The sequence below is a fragment of the Callithrix jacchus genome, chromosome 2 (assembly GCF_049354715.1).
Source record: "Callithrix jacchus isolate 240 chromosome 2, calJac240_pri, whole genome shotgun sequence".
In the NCBI taxonomy this organism is placed as follows: domain Eukaryota; kingdom Metazoa; phylum Chordata; class Mammalia; order Primates; family Cebidae; genus Callithrix; species Callithrix jacchus.
In genome coordinates, this window is record NC_133503.1 from 62,118,813 (window position 1) to 62,142,056 (window position 23,244).

General features: G+C 42.6%; 2 protein-coding genes and 1 long non-coding RNA gene across 7 annotated transcripts in view; 1 reads left to right on the forward strand and 2 right to left on the reverse strand.

Moving 5' to 3' along the window:
• Positions 1-23,244, forward strand: part of DOCK2 (dedicator of cytokinesis 2) — a 464,897-nt gene that overhangs the window by 237,839 nt on the left and 203,814 nt on the right. The window lies entirely within an intron of this gene.
• On the reverse strand, positions 1,628-5,088 carry LOC118151200 (uncharacterized). Of its 2 annotated transcripts, XR_013531949.1 has the most exons (4): positions 4,955-5,088; positions 4,388-4,475; positions 2,911-2,941; positions 1,628-1,724 (listed from the first exon to the last, which is right to left on the reverse strand). It is a non-coding gene; the product is annotated as an uncharacterized LOC118151200 (long non-coding RNA). The 2 variants fall into 2 exon arrangements; XR_004739328.2 differs by lacking the exon at positions 1,628-1,724 and having other exon boundaries at positions 2,816-2,941.
• Positions 6,528-23,244, reverse strand: part of INSYN2B (inhibitory synaptic factor family member 2B) — a 118,916-nt gene continuing 102,199 nt past the window's right edge. For both annotated transcript variants that reach the window (XM_054251580.2, XM_002744584.6), the window contains exon 4: positions 6,528-9,582. In XM_054251580.2, coding sequence (XP_054107555.2) covers positions 9,396-9,582 — 187 coding nt within the window. In that variant the 3' untranslated portion in view covers positions 6,528-9,395. The remainder of the gene's footprint in view (positions 9,583-23,244) is intronic.

Consider the following 23,244-nt stretch of genomic DNA (forward strand, 5'->3'; position numbering starts at 1 on the left):
TTTATATTTTTAGTAGAGATGGGGTTTCACCATGTTGGTCAGGCTGGTCATTATTCTATATTCTCCATTTTCATATAGTCTCCTAATTCATTCAACAGACATATACAAAAGCATTTACAGAATCTCAGGCAAATTGAGAAGCCCTTGGAGAGTTTCAGAGATGGAAATGACAATTCTGTCTCTCCGGGACTTTCTTTCTGGTGGAGATGAGCATGAGAGATTGACAAAAGAAATGTTGATATGACATGAAAAGTGGCAGCCTGCACAACATGCTGTGGGTACTTGGAGGATGGAGTGACTAATTCCACGGCAGTGGCGGGGGATGGTAAGAAAAAGTTACAGAGAGGAGGTGACATTTAAATTGCAACTTGCTGTCTGGCATCGGAGTTAAGAGCCCAGGCTCCTAAGTTTGTCAGACCTTGAAAGAACTCCAGCCTTCACCACCTCCTACCTGTGGACTCTGACAGATTGCTTATCTCCCCCTAAGCCTCTATTTATTCTTCTAGAAAATGGGAGTAATTAGAAAATACCTTGTGGTAATTTTTTGAAGAACAAATGAGATAATATAAGCAAAGCCTATAGTAATAGCTCATTGTAACTTTAAGAAACTAGAGTTTTTATTATCACTCTACTCTCCTTTTCTTTCCCCTAAATTAAAATCATTTCCTGTGCTAGATACATGATAGAATAGTGTCACTGGTTGGGGGAACAGCATGTACAAAGTCACAGATAGGTAGTAGCCTGTGACTTTTTAGAAAGTGGCAAGGAGTTGGGGTTGGGGGAAGTAGAATAGGAAGTTAGGCTATAAGCACTAGGTTGGCATTAGATTATAAGGAGCCTTCTTTGTAGGGGAAGGAATTTTTATGCTCTAGGATGGTAATGGGATGCAACTAGAGATATAAAAATCAGGGAATGACACTGCTACATGTGTGTCTTAGAGAGAGGCCCCAGGCATTTGTGAGGGGGTAGAAAATGGTAAGAGAAGACCAGTGCAGGGGTCCACGTGGAAGAGACAATGGCTCCCGATGGTGAAGTCTTTCAATGAAACTAAAAAGGACTTCCTGGATTTGGACATTACAAGGTGAGGAAAGCTGCTCCTACTCTCAGGGAGTTTAACATATGGTAGGAAAGGGGAAAGATAATGAGAAAGAGTCACAAAGGAATCCATATTAGTCTGTTTTCACACTGTTGTAAAGACATACCCAATACTGGGTAATTTATAAAGAAAAGAAGTTTAATTGACTCACAGTTCCACATGGCCAGGGAGGCCTCAGAAAACTTACAATCATGACAAAGGCAAAGGGATAGCAAGGACCTTCTTCACATGGCAGCAAGTGAGAGAAAGAGCAAAGAGTGAGTTGTGAAGGGGGAAGAGCCCCTTATAAAATCATCAGATCTCTTGAGATCTCACTATCACAAGAACAGCCAGGGGAGGGAAGAGGGTGACTGTCCGCATGATCTGATCACTTCTTACCAGGTCTCTCCCTCAACACCCGGAGATTATAACTCAAGATGAGATGTGGGTGGGGACACAAAGCCTAACCATGTCAGAATACAAGGATAGCATTTGGATGGGTTCAGAAGGAGGCAATGTGACATTCATGTAGGGCAAATCAGGAAAGGATACCTGTTTATTGTCAGAAGCTACCCACTGGCCTCTGAGTTCTTTGGGACTAGGGTGGTATCTGCGCTGCATTTTTCCTTCAGTGTCCTTGGCACCTCACCTGGCAGAGATAAGGAGCTTGATGACTGTTTACTGAAAAAAATGATTACAGACTGAGTTTCATCTGAGATTTTTTGACCCAAGGGGTGCATATTAGTGGAGATGAGGCAGAGCTTCAATCCTTGAAACTCACTACAGGTCAGCAGCCTGAATTTATGAGTGTTGATGTTTTGTGTTGCTTTGATTTTGCTCCCTTTGATCCCTGACTCTCAATTACTGAAGGTATATTGTTTTTTATTCTAAAACAAAAAAGCACACCAAAGACACTGACAACAGCAAGTAACTTCTCTTCACCTCAGTCATCCATCTGTGATTTCTGCCTGTGGAATTGAGTTCCATCAGGCTTAGTGTGCTCAGGGGAAGAGCTGTGTGAATCACTCTCAAGTTCAGCAATTAACATGACTCAGCCCTTGGTTCATGAGCAAGAAGGCTTTTCTGTCAGCATAACCAGGGTATCATAGCACTGTGTCTGCTGCCTGGGAAACCAAGGCAAAGCACTGAGTAAAGGTCACCATTGTTTAGCTAATGATTTAAGAAATAAAGGTTTTTGTCAGGAACAAACATATGGGTTTCATTTGAGTAAAATTTAATATAGCATACTTACGGATTCTAACAATTTGTGAAAGCCATTTATGATAATAAAGCTGTTATTTGCTTCTGAACAAATAATCTTTTGGTGTGATTTTACTGTCTTTTCATTTTTGTTGTGGTTTAAGCCAAGGCAAAAACTTTGCCCAAAAGGTTCCTTTAGTTAGACCTTGTCTCTTTGAAATTGCATTTTGTCTGGAATGGTCTAGTTCACATATAATAAATTCTAGCACTTTAATAGGAATATTACAGGGAAAAATAGTTAACAATCTGTTTTAATTTCAAAACTCATTTATTCTTTCATATGGTAAGGCGGTATCTTGGTAAAATGTGCAAAATGCATTGGGATTTAATTATGATGACAGTTTATGTGAAACAGTGTTAAACTGGGCCATCAGTAGGTCTTGGGGCGGGTACTGGGGACAAACACTAGTGTCTTTTTATTCCTGGGTCCTAAATGCCATGCAGACCTCAGGAGAGTTAGAAGCCTTGGGCGTATTACCAGTTGCAGGCCCTAATTTCTGCAAAGAGCTGAGACTAGGGCATGATCGTGTGGAGGTAGAAAAATAGTTGCTGTTTTCTATTCCTCAAGGACTTACGTTTCTCTTTGGGGAAGACTGGTTATTTGTTCTGGGAACAAAACAGAAAAAAGAAAAATCATACATTCATAAACCAAAACTACAGTAATAGGTCATTTAGTTCTAGGAAGTAAATAATCCAGCAATCATTTTGGGAATATACTATGAAATAATTTTAATGCAAAAACTCTTAATTTAAAAGATACGTATTCTGTTTAAGTCTACATATGTTGGTTTTATATTTGATAAGTCTTAAGCTTCTGGAAATCCTTTTGGTTTTGGTGGGGAGCAGAATGAGCATAGAGAGAATTGTTTCTTTATGTATAGATTTATACCATATACCATTAGGGACTATACCCACTAAGGGTACCATCCCAGTATGGGAACTGAAGGACAAGGGATAAACTGGGGATTAATTTTTAGTGTCTTCCCACTGAATCCAATTTACTCATTAATTTATTTCTGCAACAAATATTTCAACCTCATTGTGGTACATGCTGGAGATACAAAGGCAAGCAAGAATAAGTAAGGTTCTGCCCTTAGGAGGACTACATGCTAGATAGAGAGATACCTTGATTAAAGAATGGCACAGATATATGTACAAGGAGAACTGTGCCAAGGTCTTTGATGACAAGGTCCCTTGTGCTAGGCAAATGTCTAAGGAGGGGTATTTGGCATGGACTGGGCTGAATTGGTGGTAGTCATGGGAGATATGACCTGGGAAACTCCAACAGAGCTGCAGGCTGGACAGGGAGGGTGGTGTAGATGGGGGAAGTATTGCAGGCAGGAAGAGCAGGAGCCTTTAGGGACTGAAGGCACTGTGGGTCCAAGAAGGCTCGCTGAGACTAGAGGACAAACACTGAAAGGGCCTGTGGTGGGAATTTACAGGAGGGGCAGGGCAGGTTGTGCAGGGCTTTGGTCCATAGCAACAGACTTGGTCTTACTTCCTAAGTAGATCAGGAAGCCACTGAATGGTTCTAAGTCAGAGTGTAACCTTATTCCCATCCAAATTTTGCAATGATTGTTTTGGCTACTATGTGGAGCAGATACTTAAGAAGTGAGAGAGGAGCTGGGTGTGGTGGCATGCACCTGTAATCCCAGCACTTTGGGAAGTTGAGATAGGAGGATTGTTTGAGCCCAGAAGTTTGAGACCAGCTTGGGAAACATAGCAAGACTCAGTCTTTACAGAAAATAATTATTTAAAAAAAATTAACAGGTTGTGGTGGTAAGAACCTGTAATCCCAGTTACTGGGGAGACTGAGGTGAAAGGATTGCTTGAGTCTAGGAGTTTGTGGATGCAGTGAGCTATGGTAGTGCCATTGTACTACAGCCTGGGTGGCAGAGCAAGACCCTGTTTCAAAACATATTTAAAAAATAAGTATAAAAGAAGAGAGAGAGAGTGCACATGGGGAGACCCATTGGGGAGGTTTCTGCAGAGGCCAGTTGAGAAACAAAGTGGGTTTAGAACAGGATGCCCACAGTGGAGAGGCACACTTACCTGAGAACTTGGCTTAGTCTGGCAATGAGAGAGCCAAACTCTGTGTGTTGCCAACAGATGCATCCCTGCTCTTTATGGGCTGAGAGTTCTGTAGGAGGCAGAGAGAAATTAGACATTTGCAAAACCTCAGGAGAAGGGGTGGTATTATGTGGTCCATGGAAATTTAGGCTGCAAATCGGTTAAAAGAAGATGGGGAGGAAGTTGAGGTGAAAGTACTCAAAAATGGGATTATGTTCATTAAACCGGTTAAAAGTGGTTTGCGCCAAATGCTGGCAGTGTTGAATTAGGATTTGTCCCCCACACTTTTTCTTGCAAGCGATGCTTGATGGGCGTAGTGATCATAAAACATCTTTGTTTCTTGGAACTTATAAAAAGAAATACATTTTTAGCATACAGCAAGTTGCCTTGAGCAGCTTAAAATGAGAGCCTTTTCAAGTGAAGGTTATATTGAGAACTCAGCTCAGCTAATGAAGGTAAGAATGGGTTTCAAGTCTAGCCTCATGCTTCCTGGAATGGCCCTGGCCCCTCACACATTCCACCCACCACCACAGCGCTCCCAATACCTACCTCCCCACAGGATTGCTATAAGGCCTGGGACAAATCATCCAGCCTTCCTTAATTGACTCATGCTTAAAATGGAAGGGACCTAACTCTTAAGGTCTCTTTCACCTCTAGGATATTTGATTCCATGCAACAAGAGTCTTTAATTCCCAGAGTGCTGTGCTGTATTTTATGTGCCCATGTGCTCTTCTGAGTCACAGAGGACTTTATTACTTAAAATTCATCGTCATGGTTTCTGGTAGAGCCTTTTTTTTTTTTTTTTTTTGAGACAGACTCTTGCTCTGTCACTCAGGCTGGAGTGCAGTGGAGTGATCACAGCTCACTGCAGGCCTCCCTGTCCTGGGTTTAAGTTATCTTCCTAACTCTGCAGTAGCAGGGACCACAGGTGCCAGCCACCACTCCTGGCTAATTTTTGTAGAGACGGGGTCTCTCTACATTGCCCAGGTTGGTCTCAAACTCCTGAGTTCAAGCAATCCTCCCACCTTGGCCTCCCAAAGTGTTGGTATTACAGATGTGAGCCATCGTGACCAGCCCTCATGTCCTAAGGCCAGGAGATGTTCTTCCCTTGCCTGGAGAAAATCTTAAACCAGTTTCTGAAAACCACTGCAGCTTCATGGATGTATCTTTCTCTCTCCCAATTTACTTCAATCCACAAATGACTGAATGTGCATTTATTGAGCCCCTGGCCTGATTGTACCCTATACTGTGCTCTGGGCTGTCACTTAGTCAATTGTCAAGGCACTCTTCAGAGGCAGGGGGTATGTCAGAGGCTCACAGAAGCTAAGTAACTTGCTCAAGGTCATGCAGCAACAAGAAGGTAGCAGAATGCAGTCAAACCCAAGACTTCCGATTCTGTGTCCAGGGTTTGTTTTTGTTTCTGTGAATTGGGGTTTCCCAAAGCGGGAGAGTCACTCTCCAGTAAACAAGCTGATTTTAGACGGTTCATAGAGAAGGCAGGAAAAAGAATACTGAATCACATGACAGGAAAGTTGTCCTCTTTTCAGTTCTCTCTCAAACGCCCTGATTAGTCATGTAGAAAATGGGCTTGGTGTGAATGTGGCTTCCGTATGTGTTGAATATTTGCTAATGTCCAGTCTTAACAAACAGAGCTGGTCTCTTAGCAGCCTCAATAGCAACAGGGTTTAGTAAGAACTTAATAAGATATATTTTTATTTCATCTTCTATTTTTAGGACATGATGTTGCTTTTCTTCATATTAGTGATATAAATTTGGCTTTTAAGGAAAAAAATTAAGGGGGAAATAATTAAAGAAAAGTACCGAATAAATTAGAGTTCAGGTGTCTGAGCATAATGATACAAATCATGCATGTGCATCCATGGGAATGAGGCTGGGAGCAGCTCCATTGATCCATGCTGCCTCCCTTGCTCACGGGACACATGGGGCTTCATGTGATCATTGTGACACCAAGTTCTGAATCTGCTCTGTATTTATTTCCCTTAGAAATATATGGAGGCAATGATAATGAAAGCCATACTCGCCCTTAGGAGCACTGAGGCATCCTTCTTAAGTATACATTTTATAACCCAAATCAACCCAAGCTAGTAATGGAGTCTTAAAATCTAGAAAAAATATGTACGTTTATTGCAAAAGATAATATCCCATTTAAAACAGTTTAGAAACTTACAAAACCTTACATCAGTACATTGTCTTTAAGAAGGTGCTCTATAGATGAGCTGGTATTAAGTTCCAAGGATAGTGAATACGCATTTATGCATTGCTTTTTAAACTACAGAGAAAGCAGCTACATAAACTCCTGCAATTTAAGTCGATGTATTGATCTTTTTCCCTTCAATTTTATAAAAGTAATATTTGCTAAATTAATCTCTCTCCAGAAAACCGGATAACCTCCAGTACAGCATTTCTGTAGAATATCATGGTAGTTGTTACATAATATTTTACAAAGAAGCAGTGATTTTCACATGAATAAAGGAGTATACAGTTTGGGTATATGTGTGTATGGTGTTTTAAACATAGAGACGATCATTTTTGTTCATCAGGAAAATGTTTCTGGAATCCTGTTTCCTCATAGTAATTTTAAATATCAAATTTTCAGAAGAGAACTCCTTTGCAGTTTCAGGTCAGTGGCCCAAGCAATGTGGTGTTGTGCTTTGGTGTAGAATCAGTATAGCCTTCTTTGTTGTATTTCTAGAAATGTCAACATTTTCTAGTCCCACTTTTAAATTCAGTTAAGGGTTCATGTGAGGGCCCCAACTAGAAATATGTCTATGACCACATGAGCTTATTAATTTTGTGTGAGATACCTCAAACATCTCTTTATCTTGCCAGGCTAGCTTTGGCCGGTGATCCAGCTCAGCTCTGAGTCACTCAGCTCACATAATATGGAGCGTGCTCAGAGTTTATAAAGTAGGAAAGCATATGTTCTTATCTCTATTCAAGGATGGATAAATAGGCCCTGGAAATTTAAACCATTTGCCAAAGGTTAGTGAGATGGACTGCTTGGTTGCCTGGGTCTCTTAATTCTAGGAACTGGATTATTTACATTCTAGCACGATGCCCGAGAATATAAATTCATATGAAATTAGCATAAGCAGAGCAAATTAAGATGGAAGCTCTACTACAAGATAAAATTACATAAGAAATCCCAAATGATTTCACTTTATTGGATTATCCTCTATTCTGTTCTTTTCCAATGCTGGGGCCAACTGAGAGTTGATGGTATGGATACAGAAAGATAAATCTGTGGCTTTTAGCCAGTGGTAGCATATCTTATTGAAATGTGGCTTCTTAAGTATGACAAGTGTATTTATCTTAATTCTAACATGACGTTATATATTCCGGTCTCTGTGGGCTTAAACACTATACTAGAAACAGAACAAGAACATCTTGAATGACATTCCAAGACTTAAATAGTGCAAGCTGAGATTCCTTGCCAAATTTCCCTTTCATTCTCACTGAAATAGCTTTGTGCAGTGCATCGCTGTGACAGGGGAAGGTGAAACCGTCAGAGTGGTTTGCTCAATTAGTTTCAATTTGTGGTGGGGTACGTACATCCCATGAACACACAGGCTGCTGTGCTCTGCAAAGATTCTGGCTTATATACTGGGTCTTCAGCAAAGGGGATTACAAAATACTTTCTGCGCTTAATGTATGTTTAGTTTTAGGTTAGTTTGCTAGCAGTGTCAATCTCACCACAGGCTGATAGAGAATTTAATTCAACCAGAAGGAATCTGAGGCTATCCATCCTATCCCTCATTCCCAAGAGTATGTAGCAATTACTTAATTATATTACTGTAGATGTTTGTTCAGCCATGCAAGTTTGACTGGATCCATATGTATGTAGGTCTTGTCAAAAGAATGAGCCAGACTTCGAAGAACTCAGACTTTGGGATAGAAAGATATTTAAAACTAAAATGGAAAAACTATATCCTCATTCCTAGTCCTGCTGCTTTATCAGTCAGGTGACCATGACCTGATCACCAGGAAGGGAGACTGTGTCGATTAATACATGTTGGAACCTATCTACATGGCTGATTCTGGGATGAAGGGATGAGAACAGTGTTGTGTTTTATCTTAACCTTATTTATGTTACACTTAAGATGTAATTGATGGACAGGCTGCTGGATCTCATGATTTTAAATGTTGCAGGTAAGTTAACTGTGGAGTCTTAAAGGTCACACCAAAAACAGATTCTACCCATTTGCCAGGTGGTCTCAGGCCCCAGAAGGATGCTGGTTTATGGTGGGCCCTGGAGCAGCTACAACTGCTGAAATTCTCTTTGAATTACAGTTGTCCAGCACAGCCACATCAAGTCCTTGAACCCTGGGGTCACCTGACTCTGCCATAGGCAGAAAGGTGCTCACCGCATGAGATGACAGAGGCTTGATTTGGGATCAAGGGGCTAATTAAAAAGGAAAACAACCCAACACACCAGGGTGATCTTGCATTTTATGTCCTGCCTACTTTTCTTGTGCTTATGTTATCTGATATCTTAGAAAACTGCCAGTTTATCTCATATTTTTTCTAGGGTACCTGCTAATAACTTAAACCTCCCTCTATCTTCTGGATCTGCACAACGCTTTTTTTTTTCTTTTGGGTTGATGAACCCAAGATGGGAAGGAAGTACTTATTGGCATCGTGGAGGTGTTGGAATATGTAGTAGAGGGTTTTGCTCATGGTGGGAATCTGGACTTGCAACTCAGCATGAGGTCTGGCGGAGTGGACAGGGAACTTGGCAAGTGGTCACTCTAGTGTCTGTGAAGCCCTCAGCAAGCAGTGGCACACACCCAGGTTAAGGATGGTGGTCAGGTTTCTAGCAGCGGCTACATCAGCTCCAAGACTCTTCTGTTTCACAGGCCAAGGGGCTCAGAGCCCAGAGACTTTGCAAAGAAGCAGGGCAGTCCTTAAGTGCAGTGGATTTCCCATCTCAGGGAAGTAAGCAGGTGGCTGGGGGATGGTCACAACCAGCTCAGATCCACCAGAAGCATTTCTTTTTCACCTTCTTGGTTTTCCGCCTTAAGTCCTGCTTTTCCGGGACTGAGGGTTCTGCTGAGGACTTTGGTGGAGGTGATGCCTCTTCAACTGGCTCTGCTTCCTCCAGACTCTGTAGAACTTCATGGAACCTGCCTTCCTGCTGCCGGAAATCATACTCTACACTGAAAAACAGAAAGGAAGGAAGTAAAGTAAATTTGAATAAGCACAGGCTGATTTAGCATCACTCAGCCCTAACTAACATGGAAGACCATGAGTTTTGGGATCAAATTCCAGATCCTTAGGTACCTACTGGCTGTTTGAGCTTGGGAAAATGATGCCACCTCTCTGAACCTCTAGTTCTTCATTGATTGAATTGGAACATGTAATGCCTTCCTCACAGGGACGTTACTAAGTGTCAGTGAGACACGTAGCATGGCAGCCTGATGGCAAGTGTTCTATAAATATTGGCTCCAGTTTCTTTCTTAACCGTTAATGGTTTTTGTTAAATGTGTTCTTCACGAAAACTCTCATTATTAAAAGATTTAAGTAATACAGAGGAATGTACAAGAAAACTGCAGTTCAGTTTCATCATCTGTAAAATGGAGGTAATATTGGCACCTATCTCAAAGGCTTTCTTTGGAAATAATGTGTGTAAACTGAGATAATATAAACAAAGTGCTAAGAGTAGTGCCTGCAATGCACTAAGTCCTCCGTCTGTGTTAGCTCCTATTACAGCTATCATCAAGCCGTTAACATTATTCCTACCAATATATTATGCCTTGCTCCTTGAACTGCATCCCAACTTAAAGATGTATCTTGGAGAGGTTTACATGTAAGACTGCCTTGTAGTATTCCTCAATATGATGTATTTAAATATTCCTCTACTGATGGATGGACATTTCCCAACCTCTTTTTTTTGTTGTTGTTGTAGGCTATTTTACTTGTGTGTTTTAGTGTCATTAATATACAGACTCCATTGTCCTGTGCTGATTATCATAAACATCCGCTAAGTAAAAGTGAAATGCAGACCAGGGGTCTCTGAGGTCATGGGAGATAGGAGTGGAGCAGAAGCCTGGCCTGTGGGGAGTGGGTGCTCATGCTGTCTGTGGCCTCTGCATGTCTGGGAGTCAGTCCAGCAGGCCTCAGGGGCTCTCAGCCTGCTTCCTCACTCTGGCTAACCCTCCCCAGAACCCAGAGAGCTGGGCCAGAAAGAACAAATCCTCTTAGACATCCCTGTGGGCTGAGCATGGGTTCCTTCTGTCCTTAATTGTCCACTTTCCTCCATAAGGAGGATTTACTTACAGAAGAGTTTTCAGTGCCAAGATGCTTATAAGAAGGCTCTTAAGCTTTTCGATGTGTTTGTTACCTGGTTTGACATCAGGGGTCTCAGAAGGCCCAAGGATAAGGAGCTAGTGTGGGAGGGTGGAAAGTAGAGGAAATGTGATCATGAAAACAGTGCATTCTCCTTGGATAGCCAGGAGGAGAATGAAATGTTGCATTTGGAAGACCAAAGACCCCATGTTGGTTTGTGAAGTGGCATGACTGGCCAATGCCTTTATACCTGCAAGTTCTGAAAAACAGCTGTCATTAAAGGGACATCTACCCTTGCTTACTATCCCCATGTCACCTCCCAGGGCTGGGGACCCCAGTTAGTGCTGCTGCAAAGGCATGTTGCCGCTGTTGCCATGCATGAAAAATGAAGCTCCAAAGGATGCCTTGCCCCTAGCATTCTGAAATGGAAGAGGCAGGGCTGAAGAGTCAGAGGGGTGAGAAGGCCCACTTTGTAGCCAGACTGATAAGGTGTTAGTTCTTAAGGAGCACCAGGTAAGGGTGTCTGATTTTTTTGTTTCTTTATTTTTCATCCAGGCTTTCTTCTCCTCCACTTATATCCCTTCTCATTCTGTTTTCCCTGGCCCTCAATGGGGCCATAATCCTGGCTGGATGATCTGTATAATGGATGAAACCCAGGCTATGTTTTTTAAAGCAAAGCTCCAGAGTTTTACTGTGAGATCTTGGGGAGGTCATTTCCCACTTCCAGTCTGCTGTGTCCTTATTTGCAAAATAAGTAGTACCTACACAAAGGATCTCAGTGAAGCTTAAATTCTATGTGCATATACAACACACAGCACAGAGTAGGTACCAAATATTCAGCCAGTCATTTGACAAATGAGCATCTTCTGTGTGGCAGGCCCTGTTCTGGCTACTGAGGAAGGAATGGTATGCAGACAATCTCTCTGGCCTCCTGGCACTGCTAATCCAGTGACTCTGTGTCCTCAGTTAATTCTGGCATCAGTAGCTGTTAAGAGACCTTCTAGCCAAAGCTCAGGATTTGCCAGGCCAGTGGGCAGAGGTATTCACAGACTCACATAATGACTCTCTATTTCAGGAGTCTCTATTTCAGGAAAAGCTCTCAAACCATGTTTTTTTCTCTGCTCTCATACCACAACAACAGTCATCAACACAGAAGAAGACTTCTATGACCAAATGTGTGGAAGTTTCTCCCCACTACCAAGCAGTGGCCACCAACTGGGTATCTTCCAATTCAGTTCCAGCACTATCTACCCAGAGATAACACCAGATTCCACAGACTGGGGACTCAGTCCCACAAGACGCCCCCCCTTGTTCCCCTCACCTACAAGTCCGGGCCCCTGGAACTTCTGACCGACTTGCTCCAAGTTGGGGTTTCCAAAACCCCCTCTTTGAGTTTGATAAATTTGCTAGAGTGGCTCACAGAACTCAGGGAAACACTTAAAGTTACTGGTGTATCATAAAGGATATTGCAAAGGATACAGACAAAGGGATGCATGGGGCAAAGTGTGGGGGCTTCGGCCTCTACTTCCTCTAGGGAGTGGGCAGGACCCACTCTGGAATCAGAGTCTCTTGACCCATAATCGGATTAGAGTCCTGCCTTAGGCAGGTGATAGGAGGACAGGAGAAGGTCAGAGAGAGAGAGAGAGAGAGATTCTGTTTCCTGATGCCTGCTCCTGAGGCCTAACTCACCCAACATTATAACAAAAGATTGTAACAAGGGCTATGGGAGTTATGAGCCAGGAACCATGGATGAAAATCTATCTATCTATCTATCTATCTATCTATCTATCTATCTATCATCTATGTATCACCTATTATCTATTTATTATCATCTATTAACCATGTATTTATCATCTATCTACCATCTATCATTATCATCTATCATTAATCTGTCTGTCATCTATCTATCTAGAATCTATCCATCATCTACTATCTCTCTCTCTCTGTCATCTATTTTTTTTATCTAGCCCTCACACACACATAGAACACACACACACACACAGACATATATATATATAATCATAACAAGACAATACTGTACCCTTGTTTGTCTGGGGTGGGGTGGAGTGGGTTTCTGTCTGCACTACCTGCACCTCATTCTCCTCAGTGGAAATCTAAGGAAATGGATCAAGAGCCTATGCAACCTCTGCATTGCAGCAAGGAAGGACTTTAAAATGGTGAGTTGCAAGCTCTGATTCTCACCCCTCTAGCACTGGGAACACACATAGTTCACAGATAGGGAACATCTGTATTCACAATGCTCCTAGCTCCTGAAATAGCCCTGCCCTCCCTACTGTGGCAGAAAAATAGTCTTCATCATAGAGTACCAGATGGAACCAACGAGAGTGTGTACACCCTCTAGGATTTTACGAGTCTATGATTTTCCGGTACAAAACATTCCATCCATCATCAGTCCATCCTGCTCTTGGCCTGACACTGTACCAGGTTCCAGGAACACTACAGTAAGTTAGACAGATGTGAATGCTAAAGTGTTTGAGATAGGTGATTAAATAACAATTGCTTTCAAAAGATTCTTATGTCTCTCAACTCCTCCTGCTTTACAGTTTTTCACCCATATGCTTCTACTAAATTATGTAAACACACACATGCACCAGCTGCCTTCTTCCCCTTATATGTAAAGTGTCTCTGACTTCATAATTCAAATAAACAAACGATGACAACAAACCACCTGAGTTTGATGAGATTTACATGCATCCTAATATCTGCTTAAGAAAAATAGGCCAGGCACGGTGGCTCACGCCTGTAATCCTAGCACTTTGGAAGGCCCAAGTGGGAGGACTGCTTGAGGCCAGGAGTTTGAGACCAGCCTGGGCAACATAGCGAGATCTTGTCTCCACAAAAAATAAAAAATTAGCCATGTGTGGTAATGTGCCCCTGTGGTCCCAGCTACTGGGGAGGCTGAAGTGAGAGGATCACTTGAGCCCAGGAAATTGGGGCTACAATTAGCTATGAGTGCACCACTGCACTCCAGCCTGGGTGACAGAGTGAGCCCCCATCTGAAAAAGGAAATTATATTAATTCCCTGGGTGATTCCAGAATGTGTATAGAACTGGTAGGCCTGGGTAGAAAAGACCAGGAGCTGGAAACTTTCTCTCACTGTCACAACTTGAAGCACAGCCCAATAAAGAGGGTGGAGTGAGGCCCCAGAGGTGAACACTCTTGGGTTTGAATTGATGCTACAGCACTTCCTGACTGGGCAAGTTTCTTCTCTCTCCACAGCTCAGTTAACTTGGGAGTTACACTAGCTACCTCGCTGGCTGGCTGTGCAGATGGGGCGCAGTCACAGGTAAAGTCACTGCACACAGAGCACGATCTCAGCCCACTCCACTTTCCCTTACTGGGTCCTTTGCCTTCCAGTCTCAGCTCCTTGCTTCCACCTTCAGCTCTTCAGTAGCTGCACACCTTACCAGCCGCATCGTTCCTCACCCCTCCCCACCATCTACAATTAGGGAAGAATACACTCTTTACGTTTCTATGGAAACACAGCAGGGTTCCATTATAATCACTGGGATTTAGGGAGCTCCCCACTCCCTCCTTGTGACTGCCCTCACTAGTCTTGACAATTTAAAGGGGATTGAAAATAACTTTCTTTTCAAGGCCAGGGAAATAGCAAGAGTATGGAGAAGTGTGTGTGCTTTGGAAAGAAATTGATTAATGTTTTTTAGGCCACAGCAATTTATTAACATAAAGGAAAATTGCCACTTTTCTTCTTATTCATCTGTTTGACACACTACAGTTTAGTTTGGAAGGGAGAGGAGGGAGTATATTTTGCTTTGGTGGCAGCTGCCTTATAAATGGGAAGGGGCAGTGCCCTCTCATCTGCTTTTTATCTTGAGGCTGTGTAGAAAAGAGGAGATGCCCTTCTACTTCCCACTTAGCTATTTATACACCATGCTCGGCAACCCCTTGCAAAAAGGAGTAAGTTGCCAACTTGGTGAAAATTGAAATTAATTCTTAGCAGAGGGTTGTTTGCAGATATGGGGACAGACTCTCTGCTTGGGATTTCAGCTCAAGGATCCAAATGGCACACTGGTAACTTTTCTAACCTCACCTCCTCTTCACGGCTTCCACCTATTCTCTGTACCCTCCCATCTTTACCATCTTCCACCATCCACATTCCACATATGCTCTATATTCCATGCAGGATCATAAGAAGAAACACAAGTGCTGAGTACTGAGTTCGTGCAGAACCCTGGCTTACAGTGGATGGCAAACAGTAATTCAGACATTGTTACAATGCAAGATTCAGGACAGGAGCCCTTGAGAGAGTCCAGGGCATTCAAGGTGCATGAATTGGTCCTCCTGAGGATGCATGGGACACGGGGACTGTGGCTCAGTGATGCTCAGTTCCCTGCCTGAGGAGCCTTTGAGCCCTTCACATCCAAGGAGATGTCTGAACATGGAGCCACACTGCATTTAGAAAGTGAGCTATGTGTAAACCAGAAATGGTAAGAACTTTCAGGTTTCCCTCTAGAGGGCACCTGACTAATCTAACTGACAGATCAGTGCTCCAGCCATCATGCTTGCTGAAAAGCGGAAAGATGTTTTTCTAGGTAATTGGAAGCAGCAAGAGCCCCAAGTCATGACTTGTCTGGAAGAAGAAACACTGAGGAACAAATAGCAAAACAAAAAGATAAGCGCAAGAGCAAACAACAGAGTGAGGTTCTGGATGCAGGATCTTGGCGGGGTAAGCTGAAGTTGGGTGAGCCACAAGGAGATAAAAGTTGATGTAGATACAAAGATGCCTCTTAGTTGTATATAACTTTTGAATTTGCAAAGTATTTTAGATCTGTGTTTTTATTTTATCCTCAGGATAGCCCAGGAAGATAGGAAAGTTGTTATGCCCGTTTAATAGACAAGCAAGTTGGCAAAGGGAAGTCACACTGTAAGTTACAAGCAGAATCTAAACCTGGTGTCTTAGTCTGCTTGGGCTGCTATTACAAAATACTCCAGACTGGGTGGCTTATACATAACATACATTTTATTTCTCACAGTTCTGGAGGCTGGTAAGTTGAAAATCAAAGTGCCGTTAGATGGTGTCTAGTGAAAGCCCTCTTCCTGGGTTATAGACAACTGTAGTCCCTCTATGTCCTGTCATAGAGAGGGACCTCTCTGAGTTCTCTTTATAAGGACACTAATCCCATTCATGAGGACTCCAAGTTCATGACCTAATCACCTTCCAAAGTTTCCACCTCCAAATATCATCACATGGGGCATTAGGAATTAATCTGAATTTGAGGGGTGCACAAGCATCCAGTTTATTCACCTGGTTTCCTGATACCTAGTCCTTTGATTTTTTTGTTTAAAGACAGACAAGTTTTTGGCCAAGGACCTAACTCTTTCTGGCATTTTATTCTAAGGAGAAGAAACAAAAAGAGAGTGCCTGAAACACATTAGATTAGGACACATGGTAATTTAAATGGGTAAAACTAACGATTGTAAGAAGAATGACTGTCATTTGTGGAATGAAATCTATGTTCTAGACACTGTGTTACAAGTTGACACTCCTCTCCTGAATTCTCACAGTCCCATGGGGTAAATAATATTACCTTCATTTCATAAATGAGAAAACTGAAGCAAAGAGAGCTTAAATATTCTGCCAAGGGCATGTAAGTGTAAGTGACAGAGTCAGAACCTGAACCCTGACAGTCTAGTCCCAAAACTTGTACACTAAGATGTACTGGACTGAAACAACATAGTAATCTGTATCTCTATGAAATCCTGATTGCAAAATGTATAGGGTGGTGGTGGTGGAGGTGGCGACCAAGGCCTGGTGCTCCTGGATGACCACGCAGTCCACTGTGGAACCAGATCCAAATTGGGGCTGGGGTGCACAGGGGACCCTTTATGGACCAGCTGACCAGTCTACCTTAGAATAGTCTTTCTCAATTTCAGGGAAGCCTTGGTAGGGAGGCTGCATACTCAAAGAAGGTGCTCACCTTCTGAGGAGGCAGCCTTTTCAAGATAATATCTGCCTCAGCAATCTTGGGTCTGGTGTAGGCTGCTGATGTCTCCAATGAACCCTTTTGTACTTCCTTCTTAGCAGTGGGTCCTGTTCTTTTATAAAGAGACATGCCAACAAACTGCCATCAGCTGTACACTCTAAGAAAGTTGGCCGAGAAGTAAATGATTCATGGTGTCTCCCTGAAGACAAACCATCTTCCAAATTTCTCTCCACCTCTTCTCTGTCTCTTGTTGGAGCATTTGTGGTCCCTGTTTCCACAGAACCCAGGTGCATTTATTGACCTCCTGCCACTTTCTCTTTTAAAGAATTAACTGTAAGAATCGATGGATGCAGCGAGGGTAGTTTGGTTCTTGTCCATTTGGATAAATCATGATGCTTACGAAGGCATCTCTGGGAAGAATTACAGTCTCAATCACAGGAACTTTGGTTTGTATGTTTTTCTCTCCCCAGCCTGGAAGGGATGTTGTTCCTAAAACTTTCTCCTAATGACCAGCTTGCTCATTTTTGTATAGTGTATAATTTTGAGCTTCACAACTTGCAGCTATTTCAAATTGACAAGTCTACCCCTTCTCTTAGGGCATCTATCTTGCTGTTGAGTCTTCAGAAAATCACCGGTTCTCTTCTTGGCACATATATATAAATGGGATCAAGCTGCAGAAATCTCTGCTGATAGCTAACTCTGAAAGAAATCTGTGTTCTGGCTTCTGTGACTCTGTGCCAGGAAGATCTGCATGTGAAGCCCTCAGGAAAGGTAGATCCATCAGCTCTGAGAAATTTAACATACCTATTCACTGATGATGCAAGTTCACAAGGAAAGAGGGGAAGGGACATGCAAGTCTCCTGAAAATAGGATCTAGTTTTGAGCCCTGGCTTCCTTGGATCTTGAGCAGATCAATTAACCTCTTTGAGTCTCAGTTTCTTCATCTGTAAAATGGGAATATTAATCCTATCCACATTTTAGGGTTGTTGGGAGTCTGAAATGAAATGATAGACATATAGTGTTAGGCAAAATGCCTAGCACAGTGGCTGGCTCAACAAACAGTAATGATTATTACACTAACTTGATGGAGAAATAAAGATCGGATCACTCTGTGGTCACCTGTGGCCTCTGTCATTCACTTGTTATTCCTCTGAAATATTCAACTTGTGTAATTTTATGTTTATGGCATGTTTCAGCCTCTTTCACTATTAATGCATTAAAATAGGTTTCATTTTTTATTGCAGATAAATTGCTGATGCTGTAAATCCTTCTTTTCCTTTACACGCTAGGGAGAAAAAGAAAGGGACAAAGCCATTCAAGAGAATCAGGGAATAGGGACAAATGTCTTGGGAATCAGCCTGCCGGGACTCAGAGAAATTTTACATGTACCCCCAACTTCATGGCTATTTCCCAAAGAGACAATTTAAGTCGTGTTTGCTATTGGTTGTTCTGAGGATGCTGGAGGGTGTTGCCATGACATTCATGGCCCAGCATTTGAAATAGTGTTGCTCAGTCCATACTGGAATTTGATGAGAGCTACAAATGCATCTATGATTACTAGAAAGAACAGATCTGCTGTGTGCCTTGATCATTATTTTTTACTGTGGACTTCATTGCTGGCCAGAGGGAGGACGGTGGCTAGAAGACAAGGCTCTCAGAGTTCACCTGGCTCCACACTGGGAGAGCATCATAAGCAGACAAAAAGAAAATACTAAATAATTTAAGTGAAAAGTTGGCTGTTGAACCCATAGGACTGAGTGCATATTGCATTTCTAGAGAAATGCCTTTTTCTCTGGTTAGGTAATAGCTTTAAGTGGCAGGCAAGGCCAGAGCTCAGTGGCCAAATAGCTTAACCAAGAAGGAAACTCCAGGAAGCACTCTCAGACCACCAACCGTGTGACCTCAGATGGCTCACACAGCTCTCTGGAGCCTCTCTTTCCTCAGTAATGTGAAGCCCTTGCTTTTCTCTTGCAGGGTGCACAGCTGTGAGGCCTTGGCCTGTATTCCAGGGAGCCTTCTTGTCGTAATCTGAATGTGAAAACTGTGAGGGGGACATGCTAGGAATGAGAATGCTGGTTGCTAGGTTCAAAGAGAGTCTCTTGCAGAGAATCTTCTTTTCAAAATCCGTAAGTCCTTCTGTCTGGTCCAGAAGAGTTTATGAGTGGACACATTAATAATGATTTAAAAAAAAAGTGACCGAGCGTGGTGGCTCATACCTGTAATCCCAGCACTTTGGGAGGCGAGGTGGGTGGATCACTTGAGGTCAGGGGTTCAAGACCAGCCTGGCCAACATGGTGAAACCCCATCTCTACTAATAATACAAAAATTAGCTGGGTGTAATTGCAGCTCAGGAGGCTGAGGGAGGAAAATCACTTAAACCTGGAAGGTGGAGTTTGCAGTAAGCAGAGATCATGCTACTATACTCTAACCTAGGCGACAGCAAGACTCTGTCTCAAAAAAAAGAAAAACCATGAACTGTGGAGTCTGAGTAAATGAGCAGGTGGTGGTGGCAGATTCTGCATGGTATTTAGCTTCACGCGTGGTCCTTGGTTCCCAAGCATGGGATGACCATACCCCTGTCCTGATGTGGGGATATAGAGGTAATGGTCAGCACTTGGACACCCACCTTTTACACATGTCTGCTGTTGATCCTCTAGGACTCACCAGAGGGCGGTTCTTAGCATTTGGTCTCTTGGCCAGGGAGCAGAATTAGGGTTTAATTACTCTCAACCTTTATTGGAGGAAAAATGTTGGCCTGGATTGCCAATCAGTTTCTGATCTCAGATGAGGCCTGAGGAGCTGAGAGTTGTGGAAGGAAGAAAAGGCTACAGCTGAATCCCCTAAGTATTGCATAATATAAGCCTGGGCCCCAGAGTGGCCTGAGAGGGACTCCTTTTCTCTTCTCATTGGAAATAGGAGGCATCAAAAGATATGCCTGCTCCATGAATAATCCTCTCCTTTCTCTTCCTTCCCTCTCCTTTGCCTCCATTCTCACTTGTATCCAACTTATATAATTAGGTCTATATATGATCATCTAGCCCTAAGATCAAAGCCAAGCAGATGTATTAAGAACAAAAGCTAGTTTCCAGGCTATTTTGCAAGCAAGTATTTTTTATTCATGGGCTGGTTGTTGTAAAAGTTTCTAGTAAATCAACTATCTCTTTTCAAGACCCCAATTTTTTACCTAAAAAAAACCCCTCGAGTTTTATTCGAACCAACGTTTCCCAGGGAGCTTGCTGCAACTGCAGATTCCCATCCTCCACCCCACACACTCTGATTTAGTAACTTTGGGGCTGAAACTCAGCAACCAGTTTTCACAGACACCCAGGAGGTTTCGATGCAGATGGTCCATGACCACCCTTTGGGAGCACTGTCTAGGGCCTGTATCTTCAGTGTAAACCCTCATGATGCCCTTGGCTGAGTGGAACTCAGTGTCGAACATTCCACTAAGCCCTAATATCCATCAGATGAGTCTGGCATCTGGAAGGCAGCATGCTATGGAATCTGGCTTGCAGAAAGACAGAACTGTTTTCTGCTGTGGCCGTTGCAATTACTATTTCCAGAATAATTGTGCAAGTGCCTCACCTCTCTCAACTTGCCTAATCTGAATGTTGAGCAAGCGTCTGACCCTTCCTGAGCCTCAGTTCCTTCATCTGTAACATGGGGGTACTTTAATTGATCTCATAGTTGTGAGGATTAAGTGTGAAAACAAAAGGTACTTCAAATGATCAGTAAATAATGGATCCTCAGTAAGTGGTAGCGCTCTTCTTTCTTTAAGTTTCAGCCCAACAGATCTCGTTCCTCAGATGTTATCATTGTAAACATCATCAATTAAAGTCAAATAAACTGTCCTCCAATTAGGAGGATTTAATCCGAGTGTACTCATTTCCTTTTGTTGAAATTACTGCAAATTTAGGGGCTTAAAACCACACAGATTTCACTGTTACAGCTCTGGAGGGCAGAAGTCCTTCAGAGCTGCAAATCAGGGTGTCAGCAGAGCTGTGCTCCTTCTGGAGGCTCTAAGAGAGAACACATCCCTTGTCTTTTCTCACTTTTAGGGGCTGCCACTCTCCTTGGCTTGTCTGACCTCTGCTTCTGGCATCACATCTCCTTCTCTCTGATCCTCTGGCCTTCCATCTTACTCTGGGGTCCTTGTGATTATACTGAACCCACCCAGGCTATCCACCCTGCTCTCCTCATTTGAAGTCCTTTGCTTAATCTCATCTGCAAAGTCCCTTTTGCCGAAAAAGGTCACATATGCAGAGGGTCCATGAGTTAGGATGTCGTCTTCTTAGGTATTAGTGTGCCTACAAGCCTGGGTTTTGATAGTTAACATTAGACATTTAGCAAGAGAATCTGAAGATCTGATGTTCTAATTCCTTCTCCCAAAGAGATCACTGGGACAATTCACACATCAGAGAAAGGATTTATTTTCACCCGCAGGGAGTTTTGTGATTCCCCACAGTCAAATTTTGCCTTTCCCACCACAGCCAGGACAGAAGTCCTGGGCAATAATGTCAGATGGCCTGGGGAAACAAGTGTTTCCATGTCCTATGAAAGTGCAGCAAACTCTCTCAGTTATCAAAAAAGGTTCTCCCTTGTTGAAAGTATGTGGCGTTCCAGTTATTTTTAAACCAGCAATCCATGTGCTTACATTCAGTTTAAGAAGATCTGTTGAGAACCAGCTACATAGAAACCCTCCTTCCTAATAAGAATATTTGCTTAATCCTTCATTTCCCCAACCAAGGGTGGAGGTGTACACAAATGGTAACAATGACTTTACTTCTGGACAATCTAAACAGCTGTCTCAAGTCCACTACTGCTTTTCCTTCCTCCCCTAGTCAGTAGAGTCATTTCTTTATTTAATAAGAACCTACTGAGCACCAACTATGTATGAGACACTTATCTATGACTTTGAGAGACTAACCATTTGCTGAAGGAAAGGAACTCATAAACACTGCATTACAATGCAATAGGATCAGCGACCTAGCAGAGGAGGGCTCATGGCATGGGGGTCTTTTTGGGGAAGGATTGTAAGATTATCCAGATAACTGACATTTAAGCTGCAAGACTGAGAACTATCCAGATAAAGCAGGGCAGAAAAGACATCCCAAGAAAGCAAGGGAACTTATCCAAAGGCACCGAGGCCTGACGGAGCCACCAGCTGAGCACCTGGCTCCCCATAGCTGGAGGGGAGCCCCAGACTAACCAAACCAGGACAAGATTGTTTAGCAGGGGAATGACATGGTCAGATTCTACTCTTCAGGTGCAAGTTAGCAATCTGCAGGGAGGATTACTCGAGATAAGGCAAAAGAGATCTGCGTCCCAAAGATCAATTAGCATTCAAGTGACAAATGATGAGAGCCTTTTTTTGAACCTGAGGCAGAGGAATTGGAGCGAAGGGGTTGGATTGAACAGTTGGAATCCGTAGCTTATTTGGTGTATTTGGTGAAAAAGAGTATGTCACGGGGGACTGTGATATCTTTATGGAGTTGCCTCTTGGTCAATGGTGTTAAACAAAGTAAGAAATATGGGAAGAAAATTAATTTTGTGGTGAAATAGGTGTGTTTGGTGATATGACAAATTTGAGTTGCCTTGGGATATTAAGTGGAAATGTCTGTATGCAATTGGTTGAAAATTTTAGATAGGTAGATGAAAGATAGATGGATAAGGATAGATTGATGTAGATATCAGATACAAGATGGTGGAAAGTGGTGCCATGGAAATGAAGTCCATGAGTGCAGTTGAGGTTATGGGAAGAGACCAAGAATAAGAAGAGGAGCAGCCTGTCCAGGTAGATCCTGGACAAACAATAGCTCTTCTATTTCTCTCACTTCTCTAGCACCTTTCAAATTCTACATGGTCGACCTTTCTCTTCACCCACTGAAAATGATAAGCTTGCAACTCTGTCTTTCTAATTCCTGAGCAGCATGCTTGGATGGTAGATGAAAAATTTTCTGGGAAAGACCTCTTATTATTTTCCTTTAAAACATATTGGAGACATTTTATAACTTAAACCAAGTAGCTTTTTCCTAGGAGTTATGTCTAGAAAAGAAATGCATGATCTATGTAGTCAGAGACCTCTAAAGAAGCTCTACTGACCATTTTTAGCGTGAATGTAAAGATGAATGCTGGAGATATGGCTGGAAAAGTAGAGACGTAGGGTGGGAGAAAGAGGAGCAAGAGGCTTAGAGAGACCTCATGCCCTTGGGAAAAGGAAAAGTAGCCAATTCATTAGGGCACCGTTTCCCAAACTTCAATCGCTTGTTCTCCACCTTCATGGTTTTTGCAAGATTCCCCATGCTATCTACACAATTATTCACTTTACTTTCTTTCTCCGAATCTATTCACTTTTTAAATTTAAAAACCTGTTTTATATAAAAGAGGCAATACCACTTTTGGAAATGCAGACCTGCATCTATTACAAAAAGTATTTAAAGGGACTAGTTTTAAAAGTGAAAGCTTTCAATAAAAATAAGTAGCTAGATAACTATTGCTTGCCCAGGGCTGTGAACCTGAGACCTGCTCTCTCTTTGCAGAGAAATGTGATAAGCCAGCATTAGGAAG